General features: G+C 41.5%; 1 protein-coding gene across 1 annotated transcript in view; it reads left to right on the forward strand.

The window, feature by feature from the left end:
- ALG13 (ALG13 UDP-N-acetylglucosaminyltransferase subunit) overlaps positions 1–18992 on the forward strand; it is a 145693-nt gene that overhangs the window by 97589 nt on the left and 29112 nt on the right. Inside the window, exons 27-30 of the mRNA XM_073642375.1 lie at positions 982–1141; positions 8143–8235; positions 8352–8392; positions 16450–16612. Of these exons, the coding sequence (XP_073498476.1) occupies positions 982–1141; positions 8143–8235; positions 8352–8392; positions 16450–16612 (457 nt within the window). The remainder of the gene's footprint in view (positions 1–981; positions 1142–8142; positions 8236–8351; positions 8393–16449; positions 16613–18992) is intronic.

The following is an 18992-nucleotide window of genomic DNA, read 5'->3' on the forward strand; positions in this document are numbered from 1 at the left end:
ACTTTAATCCACTTCCTTCCATCTCAAAAATATTTCCCGGATCTGTACATTCATCAACCATGAATCTGCAAAAACAATAGTGCACGCCTTCATCTCCCGCCTCAATTACTGCAACCTCCTGCTCTGTGGCCTCCCTTCTAACACTCTCGCACCCCTCCAATCTATCCTAAACTCTGCTGCCCAACTAATCCACCTGTCCCTCCACTATTCCCCGGCCTCTCCCCTCTGCCAGTCCTTGCACTGGCTCCCCATTGCCCAGAGACTCCAGTTCAAGACCCTAACCATGGCATACAAAGCTATCCACAACCTGTGTCCTCCATACATCTGTGATCTAGTCTCCCGGTACTTACCTGCAAGCATCCTCCGATCCTCTCCTCCTCCCACAATCACATACAAGATTTCTCCTGTGCATCCCCCTACTCTGGAACTCTCTACCCCAACATATCAGACTCTCGCCTACTGTGGAAACCTTCAAAAGAAACCTGAAGACCCACCTCTTCCGACAAGCCTACAACCTGCAGTAACTATCTCGCCACCATTCCACTGCATGACCAGCTGTACCCTCACCCATCCCTTGTAGATTGAGAGCCCTCTCGGGCAGGGTCCTCTCTCCTCCTGTACCAGTCGGTGACTTGTTTTTGTTTATACTATTGTACAGTACTTGTCTGCTACGTATACCCCCTTTTCACATGTAAAGCGCCATGGAATTAATGACGTTATAATATTTGCTTTTTAAATTAAAAAAAATTTAAATCCATATCAATAAATTTTATGATCTAGTGGGTGATTGATGTTTGTGTATATTCTATAATATATGGGAGTACTTCACTTTGTTACTTATTTGTGAGGGAACCTTCTATTTCAGTTATATTTCCAGCCCATAATATTTATATGTATTATATCTTTTTCTTGACATCCAAATGAGGATGTAATGTTGGTCATTCCATATGCATTTTATATGTACCTTGCACTTAATTTCAGGTTACATCTGTTATATCTACCTCTTGTGTGAATTCTGCACCAGCGACTGTGATCTCTTCAAGTTCAGCTGTGGGTGTTCCATCCACTGTTACCTCCACTGTTCTTCCCCAAACTGCTGTACAGCCAATCGTAGTATCACAATCTCCCACTGGACGGCCAGGTAGTTTTTGTTTACATATTATTTTTTCTTAAAATGTCCCCTTGGTAAATACATAAACACTAGGTGGTGCTATTGTACAAAATACTAAAATGTATTTTGTTCACCTAAAATCATCTTAGTTTGACAACACTGGAAAAAACACCCGTTGGCCACCTCTTGCAATCTTTAACAGTTTGTGTGTTCTGTATGATTGAGGTCATTTGGCCGAAGCCACACTCGAATCCTAACCTGCTCTTTACAAGCAGCATCTAACACATTCGTGATATACATGCCCTACCTGCTCCCCTGTTAATCATTTTTTTTATTTCTCCAAGGGCACAGAAATAGAAAGGACCCCCTCATTAGCATTACTACAAGCAAATATTAAAAGCTTATAAGATAAAAAATACTTTTTTTTTTTTCCTTCCACTGTAATCTGCCACACCTGACTCCTGAACTGACCATTCTGAAATGCTGCTAAAATCAAACTTGTACTAGACAGCAAATAAAGTGAGATTCTAAAACATAACTTTTAATATTTAACGATTAAGAACAATACACAGAAAATGCCACCCGTAAAAAGAGAGAGTTCCCAATGCTAGAATGATTATTACCATTAACATAGCCAAGGGACCGTCTCTATATTAAATGTGTGTACAGTCATGGCCAAAAGTTTTGAGAGTGACACCAAAATTATATTTTCACATGATCTGCTGGCCTCTGGTTTTTATTAGTGTTTTCTCTGATGTTTATATCACATAGAGAAATATAATTGCAATCATATTATGAGTACCAATAGGTTATATTGACAGTTAGAATGAGTTAATGCAGCAAGTCAATATTTGCAGTGTTGCCCCTTCTTCTTCAAGACCTCTGTAATTCTCCCTGGCATGCTCTCAATCAACTTTTGGACCAAATCCTGACTGATAGCAGTCCATTCTTGCATAATCAATGCTTGCATTTTGCCAGAATTTGTTGGTTTTTGTTTGTCCACCCGTCTCTTGATGATTGACCACAAGTTCTCAATGGGATTAAGATCTGGGGAGTTTCCAGGCCATGGACCCAAAATCTCTATGTTTTGTGCCATGAGCCATTTAGTTATCACCTTTGCTTTATGGCAAGATGCTCCATCATGCTGGAAAAGGCATTGTTGGGCGCCAAACTGCTCTTGGACGGTTGGGAGAAGTTGCTCTTGGAGGACATTCTGGTACCATTCTTTATTCATGGCTGTGTTTTTAGGCAAGACTGTGAGTGAGCTGATTCCCTTGGCTGAGAAGCAACCCCACACATGAATGGTTTCAGGATGCTTTACAGTTGGCATGAGACAAGACTGGTGGTAGCGCTCACCTCTTCTTCTCCGAATAAGCTGTTTTCCAGATGTCCCAAACAATCGAAAAGGGGATTCATCAGAGAAAATGACTTTGCCCCAGTGCTCAGCAGTCCACTCCCTGTACCTTTTGCAGAATATCAGTCGGTCCCTGATGTTTTTTCTGGAGAGAAGTGGCTTCTTTGCTGCCCTCCTTGAAACCAGCCCTTGCTCAAAGAGTCTCCGCCTCACAGTGCGTGCAGAAGCACTCACACCAGCCTGCTGCCATTCCTGAGCAAGCTCGGCACTGCTGGTAGTCGGATCCCGCAGCTGAAACAGTTTTAAGATACGGTCCTGGCGCTTGCTGGTCTTTCTTGGGCGCCCTGGAGCCTTTTCGACAACAATGGAAGCTCTCTCCTTGAAGTTCTTGATGATGCGATAGATTGTTGACTGAGGTGCAATCTTTGTAGCTGCGATACTCTTCCCTGTTAGGCCATTTTTGTGCAGTGCAATGATGGCTGCACGTGTTTCTTTAGAGATAACCATGGTTAACTGAAGAGAAACAATGATACCAAGAACCAGCCTCCTTTTAAAGTGTCCAGTGATGTCATTCTTACTTAATCATGACTGATCGCCAGCCCTGTCCTCATCAACACCCACACCTGTGTTAATGGATCAATCACTAAAACGATGTTAGCTTCTCCTTTTTAAGGCAGGACTGCAATGATGTTGAAATGTGTTTTGGGGGTTAAAGTTCATTTTCTGGGCAAATATTGACTTTGCAAGTACAGTAATTGCTGTTAAGCTGATCACTCTTTGACATTCAGGAGTATATGCAAATTGCCATTGCAAAAAATGAAGCAGTAAACTTTGGAAAAATTACTATTTGTCTCATTCTCAATACTTTTGGCCATGACTGTAGAGGTACATAGGAAGCTTGAATTCTTTCTTCAAGTGTGAAGACCAAGCTCTGGATAGAATCTATAGAGGTAAGAGGGTGCGTGAGGAGGGGACAGTTAAACATCCTCCCCTGAAACACCAACTTTCAAGACAGATCCAGATATACATCAATTAAAATAGGGGGAAATGTATGTTTTTCTTTTTATTCCATGGATTAATCATTTTTCCATCTTCAGGAATCAAGACACTTAAACGAAAGACACAGATTTCTTAGAACACAAGTATGAGGGCTGAGTGCAGATCCTACATATTCATAAAAGTTCATACATGATTGTGTCAAAAAATGGAATTCTCTCACCCATTCTTTTTTTCTCAGGGATGGAGGTTGCTGTCCGGGGAGTTCCTTCTGGACCAAGTAGTTATATAAGCTGGCCCTATTAGTCCCTTTAGGCTCAAGCTTAAACTATCCCCACAAAACTCCCGCCCTGACAAGTGCAGTCCACAGCTAGCCCTGTATGGAGACCCTGCACTTTCCCTTTTAGGTTTCCCTACGTGTTTCATCCAAGTGAAATCCTCAGGGGACTATCTTGTTTCCAGAGAAGTCAGATGTTAAAGTGCTAGGTACATAATTAGTAAGGGTCCCTCCACTCTCTGTCCTGATCTGCAGAGAGTGGAGTATTAGACAGAGTTGATATAAATACCCTGGAGTATACAGCTGTGATTAATAAAATCATGTGGCCTCGCCTGGAACAAAACCCCCTCATGAGCGTTCACGCCGTATGTCACTTATTACCTCCTCTAGTGTGTGTGACCCGCACGTGCACCTGCCTTCCTGGTTGGCTGGAACGCACTCGGATTCACCACTTCCGGTATTGCGGTCTGTGAACTGCGTCATTTCCGGCATTTGGAACGCATGTTCTGCGCTCCACCGCTGTGTCACGTGATATATGTATCGCATCACATCCGGTGTTTGGAACCTCTATATTGCGTTCCACCGCCGCCCCATATCTACGTAGTTTCCGGCGTGATCATCATGTTGTACCTGGTTGGTGGACCGCAAACACCGCGTTCCCTTGTCAACCAGCTCATGAATATTCTGATGGTAGAACGCAAAGATAGCGTTTCTTTACTTTCTGGTTCACAAAGAATCATAGGTGTGTATATATGTAACAAATGAAAGATACTTCATTTTATCATAAGCACCCCTTAATTTACACTTTATACTTTATCAATTTAACAGCAGGATGCAAGAGGGGTGGGGAGGAGGGGAGGCGAGGGGGTGTGTGGTTTGTATATGAGGTACCCCATTCATCATGACCTTATCTATTATACCATCCATGACATTAGTGGCATACATAGGAAAAGGTTTAGGGCTATCGTCATTATCTTTTTAAGTTAGCTCAAAATAAAAAGTGGCTCAGTAACTAATGTGGAAAATGGTGGTAACGCTATGTGCCCACGATGTAGAAATGCTGCATATTTTTTACGCTTATCCCTTGCAGGAAAAACGCATGCGGTTTTTACATGCGGTTTTCCCGCCAGGTAGAAGCGTTTGTGAAGCGTCTTTGCATGCATTTCTGCATGCGGGTTATCAAGCGCTTTTCCAAGCGATTTTAGCATCACTTGGAAAAGTGCTTGACAACTTGTTCACACTATATAAATCCATGCAACCGGCATGGATTTATAGTAGTGTGACCAAGTTAGTTAAAAAAAAGAATAAGAATGGTAAAAAATAAAGTTTATACTCCCCTTCCGTTGTCCTCCCGGTGCTTTGTCTGCTCCGTCTGGTGTCTTGCACTGCTTGCGGTGGTGTGAAGGACCTGCGGTGATGTCATTGAGCCATGTGATGGGTCTGGCAGGTCCTTCACAACAGCGCGAGCAGTGCAAGACACCAGACGGAGCAGACAAAACACCGGGAGGACACCGGTAGGTGAGTATAAACTTTTATTTTTTTATTTTAAATTCTTTTTCTTTTTTTTTAGTTTCTATGGTACCCAGGTCTGGAGGAGAGTCTCCTCTCCTCCAGACTTGGGTACCATCCGCACATAGAAACGCATAATATCCGTGTGTACAAATGTACTGACACGGATATTATGCGTTTCAATGCAAGTCAATGGCGGCGATTACGCTGTGTGTCCGCAAAATTAATGGACATGCTGCGGATTTTTGAGTGCAGCATAAATGCTGCGGAAAAATCCGCAGCATGGGCATTGACATTGCGGCTTGTCATTGGGGACCATGGGGGGCGGGTTACCAAGCGTTTCCCAAGCGTTTATACTGTGGAAATTCCGCAGCATAAATGCTTGTAAAACAGTACGTGGGCACATACCCTAAGACTCTTCTATTTAAATAAAGCACCCATAATTTAATTTGTTCGTTCAGGCCTCTCGGTGACATCGTTCTCATGTGGAAAAGCCACTTGGCTTCCTTCTGTAAGATGGTCCTGTCCCAGTCTCCTCTGATTGAGCTTGGCACTTTTTCAATGCCCATGAATTTGAGAACACCCAAATTGCCTCCATGCTGGTTATTGATATGTCTGGCTAGGGGTGTATCTCTTTTATGGCTAATATCTCCTACAAGATCACCTATTCGTCTTTTAAACTCTCTAATGTTTTTTCCGATATATTCCATCCCACAAGCGCAAGAGGCTTTGTAGATTACCCCTTTTGTGCTACAGTTAATAAATTCCTTTATCTTGTAGTTTTTTCCGGTTGTGTTACTGCTGAAATCTTTACCTACTAGAATGTAAGGGCAGGCCACATTTGTAGCATCCCTTGCTATCATTTACCAGCCACGTGTTAATTTCCTTTTTGAAATGGCTGTGTACTAGTCTGTCATTCAATGACCTGCCTTTTTTGTAGGCTATTTGGGGACTGCTGGTGAGTTGAGGGCCGATATTTTGGTCCATTAGAAGGATGGGCCAGTGTTTATTCAGAATTTCTCGTACTTTGAGGGCTAGATTGTCATATGTCGTGATGAACCTAGTTACCGCTGGTTCTGTCTTTTTAACTCTATGGTTGAGTAGCTCTGATCTCTTTCCCTTTGGTCTCTTTATATGCCTTTTTCAAATTTTTTTGTGGATACCCCCTTTCTTTGAGTCTATCTCTGAGCTCCTAAGCTTGCTCTTCAAAGAGCTGTTCCGTTGAGCAGTTCCGGCGTACTCTGAGATATTGACTCTTGGGTATGCCTTTTTTAACATGTAAGGGGTGGCTACTCTCCCATTGGAGTAATGCATTGGTGGCCGTAGGTTTTCTATAAATTGCTGTCTTAAGTTCACCATTGGGGCCCCTCATGATCATTACATCAAGAAATGTCAAGGCTGAAGGGTGCGCCGTCCAGGAGAAGAACAGACCACAGTCATTGTGGTTTAGCCCTCCCACAAAGTTTTCGAACTCCTTTTGAGATCCTCTACACACTATAAAGACGTCATCTATATACCTTGTACAGATATCTAGTTTATTAATTTCCTCTGCTTCTCCCCTGAAGACCCTAGTCTCTTCCCACCAACCTAAATAAAGGTTGGCATAAGTGGGGGTGCATGGACTCCCCATGGCAGTCCCCCTTATTTGGTGGTAAATTTTCCGGTTGAAGCAGAAGAAATGTCTTGTTAGACAAAATCGTAATAATTTTAGTGTGAAGGCGTTGTGTGCCTGGTACTGACAGCCCCTCATCCCAAGAAAGTATTGCACTGCCTCTAATCCCTTCTCGTGCGGGATGGAGGAGTACAGAGCCTCAACATCCACACTTCCTAATAACGCCTCGGGGTCTATTGTCAGACCTTCCAAGCTGCTCAGTAAATCAGGGATGTCTTGGACATAGGACTGTAATGTGGTTGCAAATGGTTTGAGAACCAGGTCAAGGTAGATCCCTGCATTTTGGCTGATACTGCCTATCCCAGATACGATGGACCTCCCCTTAAGAGGGGTAAGCCCTTTGTGTATCTTCGGTATGCAGTAAAAAGTTGCTGTTACTGGATTCTTGGGAAAGATGGTCATACTCTGCCTTATTTATTACACCAGTTGCCAGCCCATCAGTTAAGATATCTTTCAATTCCTTAACATATTTCTTGGTGGGGTTAGATGCTAAGATCTCATAGCTGCTGCCATCAGAGAGAATATTTTCACATATACATTGGTATTTGTCAATGTCTAGGATTACTATGTTCCCCCCCTTTATCCGAGGGTTTGATTATGGTTAATTACTCCTATCTCTTCCTTACTGCAGTTGTATTTGCATTGGATCTTACCTTCTGATAGTTTGACTAAATCCTTTGTTACTAAATTCTCAAAAATGTCAATTGCTGACACGTCTCCTGTTGGGGGTGGCGTTTTGGAGCTTTTTTCCTTTAAGTCCGTAAAAGGAGTATTTATCTCTCCAATGCTGTTTAGTAGCCTCACATCTGCCAGCATGTCCTCTGCTATCCCAAAGTCTGAGCAGGTGTGGCTGTCTTGTTCTGAAAATAATTTTTTCCACCTTATCTTACGTAGGAACAAATTAAGGTCTTTTACCACTCCAAACACATCGAAATCTGTGCTGGCGACAAATGAAAGACCAAATCAAACTTGAAAAAAGACTGATTTAAAGTTGCCTAAAGAAGGATTTTAGTGGGAATTTTGGTGGGAGGGCAGAGTAAGTGACTGCAGAGCAAGCGAGACAGACACGCGATGATGCAGCTGAAGACTGTAGTGTTTGTAGTCTCACCCCATAATACAGAATACCCAGGAATGATGTGACAGACTAAACTATGGGAATACGCAGATTGAGTGAATGTATAGTGTAGTTATTAATCTATTTAAGAATTTTAATATTTTTTCAGTTACACCTGGCCCTGGAGAAATGGGGGACTGTACAATCCCTCTGCCACCTCCTCCTTATTCTTGTGACCCTAGCGGCAGCGATCTACCGAGAGGTACAAATCAAAATGTTCACTTCCTTGCTTTTTTTTTTTTTTTTTTTTTTTTTAATAACCCATCCCAACTCCATCTCTTCTTCCCACTGCTAACTCTTGCTCTTTTCTTGTTTCAGACACAAAGGTTCTGCAGTATTATTTTAACCTGGGCTTACAAGTAAGTAGCGTATTAGATTGGTTGATATTTTCATTTTCTATGCTGTTAAGCCGATTGAAGAAACAATCCATTTGTAGAGGAGGATGATAAGGAATATTTTCTCCAAAGGGAAAAAAAAAATTTTCAGATCTAAAGCACCCTGGGAAAATTATTTTGGTACTCTCACAGTGAGCACCAGCACTATTTCTAAATGTTTTGTCCTTAGAAAACCTGTGTCTCTTGTAATCTTTCCATCTGAGCCTAATTTCATTTTTACACATTTTGGGGTTTTTTTTTCTCTTGTTCCAAGTATCCTATCCACAGGCTGGGCTTTATAGGAGTATGAAGATGGTGGTGACTGGAGTCTTAAGTAGGATATACTGAAATGTTAACATATAAATACCCCAGAATTTCATTGATATGTGACATACACTGATCCCATCCTGACATGTAATGTATATGTAAGCCCATCTATTATGGGGTGAATGCATAAAATAATTACTTTAGCTTTTCTGCAACAATTGCACACCTAAATCAGCATGTTGCATGTGGAATTTGCTGATTTGTCAGGGATTCCATCCTATGCGTTGTAAAGCATGAAACCTACAGTGAAATACACATTGCAGATTTTAAAATCTGCATCACGGATCAATTTACATGCAGAAAATTTCTGACATGTAAATGAGCTTTTTACTATTTCATTGACTTAGCTGATACTTTATTAAGCAAATCGAAGCAGAAAATCCACCCCATTCATGCGCATTCCCTTTTATCCCCTTTATGCAAAATCATGTAACTGTACACCTTATTGTGTCTCCTTACCCTGACCCTTCTGTTTTACAAACTGTTGTACAAAATAAGCGGAAAAAAACTTTATAAATGAGGTATCGCCATAATTGTGCTGACCTGCAGAATAAAGTTAACACTTTATTTGTGCAGCATCGTGAATATGCAAAAGAAAATGGCTATTTTGTTTTAAATTATTCCCAATAAAGAATTAATAAAAGTAAGATGTTAAATGTACAACAAAATGATTCCACTAACAAATATAACTAATTTCCCTCCTCGTCCATCCCAATATAAAAAAAAAGTCTCCTACGACTGTCGCCGAAATAAGTTATGGCTCCTGGAACATGGCCATAGAAAATTTTAAGGAAAAAGTGGTTTGTGATAAAGGCCAAAACTGGCTATGATGCTAAGGGGTTAAAACACAATCTTCATTAATTCAAGACCAGGCCATTTACCAGCCATTTCTAATCTGGCACATTTTTGGATATTCAAGTAATTTTTTTTTTTCTTTTAACAATTTAAATGTAGATATGATAGAATATAGGGCTTGTATTGTAACAGCAATTTGGATTGATAGTGGCATTTTTGTTCAAATCTTTTTTTTCTTTCACGTCCTAATTTTTACTCTTATTTTACACATTGTGCCCCCCATATTTATGTTCATCTTATTTTCTTGTAACTGGGGCTGTGGTGTATTAGCCCCAGTTACAGGAGGAATGCAGCCTCCTGGCTGAATAGCAGGGCTGTGTGTGTCTCCTGTGACCCAGAAGCTACTGCTCCCTCCCTACACAGAGAGCACAAGACCGTTTATCCCAGAGGAGCAAGCAACGTCAGGGCTTTCTATTACAGAATACACAGCACTACTTTAGCGCTGGCTATACAACAATAGAAAAGACACAGATGGCGCATTCCCTATGAGGACTTGGCCGGATTCCCGCTCCTGCAGCTACATGATCATGTCGGTGCGCTACTATGCAGTGACATTTCAACACTGCAGAGCAGGAGCCGGACCGCACAGAATGTTTGTTTATGGATGGTCTAGAAGCGATTTTTCTCAAGTCACGCTCATAAATGGATAAAATTGCAAAGTGCTTATAAAAACCCAAACAATTTTGTCATTTGTCCCTTATTAAATTTCCTCTCCTTTCTCAAGAACAAAGGGATTTGCAGTTGTATAGTATATAGCTTGTTGCTTAGGTTAATAAGAGCGCACAGTGTGAGCCGGTCTATGCTTTACAGCCTGCTCACACAGCTCTGAAGCTGGCTGGATCCGACCAGCCTCAGTGCCCCTGCACTTCTCCTGCGCTGCAGAGACTATGCTGCCTCCTCTAGCAGCCTGGGAAGGGCACAGTTTGCATCATGCTTTTTTTTTTTTTTTTTTTTTTCTTTTTTTGGTGTAAAGTGCCATAGCTTAACCGGACAGCAACTTGGTCATGACTACTGCTCTTGTCAACTTTACACCTCCAACCATAAACTGATCACAGGATGTCGCACTGCTGGAGCCCCCAGTAATCTGTTGTGTATTTTAGCAGCAGCTGTTTCATTATAGTGCAGCAAGGGAATGACGTATTACATGACCCTCATTGAAAACAATGGTCTGTTCCTTGAATGCATAGTATTTGGAGAACCCATTTCGCCTGTTTGTCCAATTTAGAAAACCCATTTCCAGGACGTCCCTCCTGACAGCACCATGGAGGTTGTCCTTCTATCCTTATAGGGACCGGAAACGCACGAGAGGTTAAGACCCCTCCCACCCCCACTCACCAGTGTTTTTCCTGTAGGGACAGATACGAGAGGAGACATGCAAGGTATTGCAGCCCTTTTCAGGATTACCTTGTGGGCTCAGGGGGATCGTGCGGTCCATCCTATCCTTTCCCCTGTCAAGCGGCCCCAGGCTGACACCCCTCAAAGGGGGGTTCCTCAGCCAGATCTCCAATTGAGCCATGCTCCTGGGCCTACAGCCGCTTCCCTCCCAGCGGGGGCTCTCGGCTTTCACCACAGGCCGGTGCGCTGCTGCCGGAGCGCACGGAGACGCACTTCCAGTGACGTCAGACTCCGCACCAGGTGCTTCCGGTTTCCGGCACGCTCCACGGAGGAGCGCAGGTGCCGGAGGCCGGATGTGTAAGATTGTGCTTCCGGTCCCCGCCGTGCGTTCCAGGTTCAAGCACAGGCGGCCGGGGACCAGGAGGGGAAAGTGGCACCTCATGTGCGAAGTAAATTTCCGATGTACGATCCCAGGAGGGGATGCCGGACTGAGACTCCATGACGTCATCCCTGTGCGACAGCAGGGTTTTCTCTGGAAGGTGAGCACTTCCAGGTGGTGTCCAGGCACTGAGGACAAGGTAGGACATAGAGCGAGGTAGCTCTTATAGCATAACACATACCCCACTGTAATAGAGTACACAATCTGTAATTGTAAATTACCTGATTCCTGGGCCAAACAGCTTTGTGAGGGTTGTACCATGAAAGTCATTATGGAAGAACAATCTTCCTTCCTTATGGACATGCGTACTATGGTTAGAGAAGAGGTCCAGGCCTCCATATCTAATCTATTGCCAGCTCAGACAGCTCAGCCAGGCCCTCGTGCCAAGAGACCACGGTGGGAGATGGAGCTGACTTTGGAGGAAGAGATCCAGTCCATAAGTTCTGACCTGGAAGAAGAGGGAGAGGTGACAGCGGAACCTTCAGAAGTAGGAAAGGGGTATCTCTTTTCCTCAGAAAACACCGACAACTGCTTCGCGCAGTAAGAAGCACTATGCACATCGAGAAAGCCTTGAAACCCCAGTCGGTCCAAGATGACAAGATGAGATGTTTGCGGGTCTAAGATCACAGAAGCATCGCGTTTTCCCTGTAAGCGGCCACATACGGGCAATGATTCTGGAGGAGTGGGAGGACGTGGAGATACGTCTAGTCATCCCTCAGGATTTCAGACTGTGACTACCTTTCGAACCAGAGGACACTAAAACTTGGGAGGAGATTGCGAAGATCGATGTCCCAATTGCCAGAGTGGCTAACAAGACTTCAATTCCATTTGAAGATTCGTCTAGTCTAAGGGAGCATATGGACAGAAAAGCTGATGGCCTCTTGAAAAGAGCCTGCGAGGCGTCTGCCGTGGTTATGAAAACTGACATAGCTGCCACTTCAGTTGCTAGATCCATGAACCTGTGGATCAACCAGCTGGAGGAGCAGTTAAGAGGAAATACATCTAGGGAAGACCTGCTAAAATGTCTCCCTTTAATTGATGATGGCTACAGGTTTTCTGGTTGACGCATCTACAGAATCTTATCAGGTTCACAGCCAGGAATAACTCTCTATCCAGTGCAGCTCGTAGAGCCATCTGGATGAAGACTTGATCGAGTGACAACCAGTCTAAAAATAAACTTTGTTCAATTCCCTTTTCAGGGTTGAGAGGTTTTGGTCCAGTGCTGGACAGTATATTGGAGGGTGCCTCAGATAAAAAGAGAGGATTCCCTAAGGACAGGTTTTAAAAGATCCTTTCCCTTTTTAGAGATCCCGCCCCTCCCAAAGACAGGAGTTTCGAGGTTAAAAGGCAAAGGTGGTTGTTGGAGCTACCCTAAAGGGGGGAGAGGTAGAGCCACCCCCCCCTTTGGGTCAGGAATTAAGAGACAATGACTCCATAAGGGTTGGGGGACGTCTAAAGGAGTTTGCGGACTCCTGGCGTCTCATCTCTCGAAATCAGTGGGTGCACAAAACTATCTCCCAGGGTTATTTTCTGGAATTTATCCAGGAATCTCCGGAGAGGTTTGTGGTCACAAATCCACCAACCAGTTTGTTTCATTCTCCAATATGGTCAGACATAAGAAAGTTGATTATTTCAGGAGTGATAATTCCGGTACCCAGATCCGAGCAGGGTCTAGGCCACTATTCGAGTCTCTTTACTATAAGAAAGCCTTCAGGAGAAAGTCGCACTATAATAAATTTAAAACCATTAAACCGGTGGATAAGATACAAGAGATTCAGGATGAAGTCTATAAAATCCACCATCCCTCTTATAGACAGGGATGCAGTGATGTGTACAATAGATTTAAAACAGGCCTATTATCATGTTCCCATCCATCCCTACTGTCAGAAGTATCTACGCTTTGCAATAAAGCGGGGAAATCAGAACTGACACTTCAATTCAAATGCCTTCCTTTCGGTCTGGCTTCAGCCCCCCGAATATTTACCAAGCTGATCGCAGAAATCGTAGCTTGGCTAAGCGAGAAAAAGATTATTATAGTTCCCTATTTGGACGTTTTCCTACTAATATCCGGATCAGTGATCGAATTAAGAAGTCAGCTCGAGACGGTCATCGCGACATTAGAAGGACTGGGTTGGATCATAAATCCATAAAAATCGGACCTGATGCCAGTAACCAAGAAAAAATTTCTGGGGGTTATCCTGGACTCCAGCCGAAGAATTTTTCTCTTACCCTTGGAAAAGCAGAAGATTGTAAAGAACAGGGTTCGGACGTTGTTGCAGAACTGATCGTCAGTAAGAATGGCAATGAAGGTCCTGGGATCTCTTAACAGCTTGCATACCATGTGTCAGGTGGGGTCAATTCCACACAAGACAACTTCAGTCAGTTCTCCAATAGATACCTCCTGTCCCGACATTCCAAAGATTCTAGAGTTCCTGCAGGCGGTGTTTAATAAGGGGTTAAGACCCAGCACCTTAAAAGTACAGATAGCTGTGTTAAGCATATTTTTTTATTCTCCCCTAGCATCCCATCCTTGGGTGGCAAGATTTTCCAAAGCTACCCGAAGATTAAGACCCACTTTGAGGAAGTCTGTTCCCCCATGGGATTTAAATTTAGTTCTCAATGCCCTATGTAAAGCCCCTTTATGAGCCTGTAGAAGAAATTTCTATCTCTAAGCTCACATTAAAAAAATCATTTTGGTAGCAGTCATCTCAGCCAAGAGACTCTGAGAGCTCCAGGCCCTTTCCGTACAGAACCCTTATAGTCAGATCTTCGACTATCGGATGATTCTAAAATTAGATCCATCTTTCCTTCCCAAAGTGGTTTCCCCCCAAAATCGAAATCATATATATATATATATATATATATAATATATATATATTATATATATTATATATATATGCTCCTGATGAGGTTGCGCATGGTCTCCTGTGGGATCTCCTCCCAGACCTGGACTAAAGCATCCGCCAACTCCTGGACAGTCTGTGGTGCAACGTGACGTTGGTAGATGGAGCGAGACATGATGTCCCAGATGTGCTCAATCGGATTCAGGTCTGGGGAACGGGCGGGCCAGTCCATAGCTTCAATGCCTTCATCTTGCAGGAACTGCTGATGCACTCCAGCCACATGAGGTCTGGCATTGTCCTGCATTAGGAGGAACCCAGGGCCAACCGCACCAGCATATGGTCTCACAAGGGGTCTGAGTATCCACCAGACTTCTGCACAACACAACTGATGGTCCCAACCCCATTTATAAGGCAAGAAATCCCACTTATTAAACCTGACAGGGCACACCTGTGAAGTGAAAACCATTTCCGGTGACTACCTCTTGAAGCTCATCAAGAGAATGCCAACAGTGTGCAAAGCAGTCATCAAAGCAAAAGGTGGCTACTTTGAAGAACCTAGAATATAAGACATATTTTCAGTTGTTTCACACTTTTTTGTTGTGGAATTATATACTTATGTGGTAATTCATAGTTTTGATGCCTTCAGTGTGAATGTACAATTTTCAGAGTCAAGAAAATAATCTTTAAATGAGGTGTGTCCAAACTTTTGGTCTGTACTGTGTGTGTATATGTGTGTGTGTGTGTGTGTGTGTGTATATATATGAGAGAGAGAGAGATATCTCATTATATTTATATAGATATATATATTTTTTTTATTACGGGGTGGGCCATTTATATGGCTACTCTGAAATAAAACTTTGCCAGATGGGTGGTGACCATGGCGTCCATTTTGAAGCTGGCCATTTTGGATCCAACTTTATTTTTTTCAATGAGAAGAGGGTCATGTGACACGTCAAACTTATTGAGAATTTCATAAGAAAAACAATGGTGTTCTTGGTTTTAACGTAACTTTATTCTTTCACGAGTTATTTACAAGTTTATGACCACTTATAAAATGAGTTTTCCCCCTCCCATATACTAATATGCCACAAACAGGAAGTTGATATCACCGACCATTCTCATTTTATTTAGGTGCATCCATATAAATGGCACACCGTGTACACGCACGCACACACGCACACGCACACGCACACACACACACACACGTATGTATGTGTGTGTATATATATATATATAATGTGTGTGTGTGTATGTGTATATGTATATATATATATATATATATATATATATATATATATATATATATATATATATATATATATATATATATATATATATATATATATAATATATGCCAGAATTGCACGTTTGTGTTTTTTTCCGACACAAAGCAATTTTCTGCTCTAAATTGTATTTTTTTCACTATTTAAAAAAAAAAATAAATAATAATCTGCAAGTTCGGTATTGTAATTGTTCTTTCCTGCAGAATCAAGCTGCTAGGTCATTTTTTATCACACAATGAATGCGGAAGAAATAACCCCCTTTCCCTCAAAGGAAAAAACATGTCAGAATTGCATTTTTTTTTCTTTGGTTGGTGTCATTCATAACTAACTCTTCTTGCAAAAAATCAATCCCTTGTACTGCTATGTTGCCATAAAAATGTTATGATTCTTGGAAAAAGGAGGGAAAAATGCAAACGTAAATGAAAATTGTCTAGAGGCAAAGGGTTAAAGGGTTATTTCTATCTTCGTAGATGTTGTCAGATAATAAGAATATTAGCACCTTACTGCTTAGTAAAATGTGCATCCGTTCTTGAAATATGAAAGAGAACCTGTCCTGTCCGATAACTCTAACTTGCAGATAAAGAATTTATAGCATTAGTAAGGTACCCGGCCACCATACTGAAAGTGTGGCACCAGGGAGAAAATTAACTTTATTCTTCCCAGGAGCTGCCGGCTTTGTCAGGCATGCGTGCCAACGCGGGTACCGTAACTTCTCACAGCATGGAAAGCTGCAGCCATAAGCACACCCTGACACTTTGACTGACAGCAGGCTCTGCACTGATGCACTGCAGAACTGGCTGTCAATTAGGTTAATAGCATTATCAGACATAACTGGTTTACTTTTGTTTGCAGCTTAAGTTTAAAGGGAAGTGTTCCAAATCTGATACTTTGCAATGTTAAATAGTTATATTGTGTTTTTTTTTTAATCTATAGTTTTTGTTTTTTCAAAATTTGTATTAGTGTTATCATCAAAGCTTCTGGCACCCTATGGTGTATGTGCAACAGGTGCCAACTCCACCACACGTTGAGCCATACCAAGGGTTTTCAGAACCCGTTCCCCTGGTTGACCAATCTGTGCCTACAGTTTACAATGAAAGTCGGCCTGTGACACTAGAAACTGGGGGTAAGTACAATTGATGTATTTTTTTTTTGTACTAAATAATCTGAGCGCAGAGTCCATGTATCACTTTATATAAAAAAGGGTTAACACCCTGCACATGCCAAATTATTTCATAGTTGTGTGTGCTGAAGACACTTAACATTACTTGAACTCTTACCATCATCATTGTATTAATAAAACGTCATCTTATATCTAGAATATCTTCTGTTCGTATCTTAATTGGCCAGTAAATTCTCTTAAAACAGATAAAACTGTTTTAGATTTAGTTAAGTGTAACTTCATTTTGGAAAACTTTATAATAAGTCAAAGGCATGAAATAAGTTTTTATCTGTGAGACCTAAGCAGTGAGTGCTCTACTTTCAGACTTAAAACAGACCCTGTAAAAAGTCTACACGTCTTAGCCTCCATTGATCCTGCAGTGTGTCAATAACTTATTGTAATATATAGGTAAACATAAAGTATATATTCCTTTTTAATATCAACAATTCTGCTGAAATATAGGCACTAGATCTACAGTAATAGTAGGGATATATTCACTTGACTGGTCCAACCACTGTTCACATGAAAAAAAAGCTTCATACAGTGGCTTGTGAAAGTATTCATCCCTTTAGCTTTTTACCTATGTTTAAATATTTTTGTAATCAGATTTGTGTGTGGTGCATCATCACTAAATAGTCCTAACTTTGTGAAGTGAAAAAATAGGCATATATTTAAATTTGAGATCAAATAACTAAAAATTGGCATGTGCGTATGTATTCATCCTTTTTGCTACAAAGCCCTTAAAAATTTCTGATGCAAGCAATTACCTTCATAAGTCACTTGTTTAGGTTGCACAGAGAGACGTCCTTTCACGAAGTGTCACATGGTCTGTCATTATATACACTCCTTTTATGAAATGCCAGAGGCTGCAACGCAATTAAGCAAGAAGCACCACTAACCAAACACCATGAAGACCAAGGAGATTTCCAAGCAAGTCAGCCAACACTGTTCAGCCAGAGACAGCGTAGGGGCAATTTAACTCCTTAACATATTGCCTGTTGGCAAATAGAACCCCCAACTAAAGCTCTATAAACTTATCTTTTAATAATTAAATCCTTATTATAGTAGTAATTTATATTAAAATTCCAATATAGGCGCAGGTAGTGAGGACTATCAGGATTATTCAATTGGCATAACTGTGTATCCAATAGCCATCCTATCTATTTCCATTATCATATGCTTGTGGCCGCGGACCACTTATTGCACTATTCCCTACCTGTCCTATTGTAAACTAAAATTATAGCCTCCCCGACATGTTTCGCCTAACTGGCGTCTTCAGGGGATAGAGGCTAAATGACACCCAAAATGGCCGCCAGCTAGCTTTTATCACCTCTGTTTGGGCTCTAAGCCAATGTGTATTGTTGTAGCCATGTGCCAATAGAATAGACTCCCCTATTTCCAATCATGAAGATCATATCATTATAATGTTACCTACCATTTAAATGATTGGAGGATAAAGCTGACATTCAGGCCAGAAGGAACCACATTGGTAGAGATTAAAGCGATATATCAGCATTCTCATAATAGCCTGAATGCCTCAGTTTCAGGAACCAATCTGCATTAACTTACCTACATCCAATCCACAAGTGGAAGGTAGTGTTAAAAGATTGCTGCACTTGCGTGATCAGCTGACTCAAAATAGGAGGGATTCATGTCATGGCTGTCACATGCTCCAATCGAAACACGCCACATAAGCAAGGTCCTTTTCTTGATACGTATCATTTACTACGTCTGCACAATTTGTCCAAATCAATAGAGGAGATGCATAACAGGACCTTTGCTTACTCCAATCAGATTAGGCCACATAGGCAAGGTCCTTTTCTTTATGTACATCAGTTATGAAGTCTGCACCATTGGTCCAAATCAATAGAAGGCATATATAGCAGCACATTTGCTTACTCCAATCAGATTATGCCACATAGGCAAAGTTATTTCCCTTAGCATATTCATTTCTGCGGTTACTAAGGTAATAAAAAAAAAAAATATATATATATATATATATATATATATATATATATATATATATATATATATATATATATATATATATATATATACACACACACACACATACAAAGGTCCTGACACATGGTTTCCAATTTTTTTTTTTTTTTTTTTAAAACACGTGGTACTACGTAGCAGAGGTCTTTTTCATATTTCTTTCTAGAATTGCACAGGTTACTAGGATCATTAAAGATCATGCATATCAGGACCTTTACATGTTCTAGTCACGTGGTACCACGTAGGCAACGTCCTGTTATATCATTCCTTTTACACAATGTGCATGTCTATTTACTTGATTTATTTACGCTCTAATTTAATTTCTTGGAGTAATTAGACTTCA

Source organism: Phyllobates terribilis, unplaced genomic scaffold (genome assembly GCF_046119375.1).
Source record: "Phyllobates terribilis strain yellow unplaced genomic scaffold, ASM4611937v1 Scaffold_7__3_contigs__length_470593459, whole genome shotgun sequence".
Classification (NCBI taxonomy): domain Eukaryota; kingdom Metazoa; phylum Chordata; class Amphibia; order Anura; family Dendrobatidae; genus Phyllobates; species Phyllobates terribilis.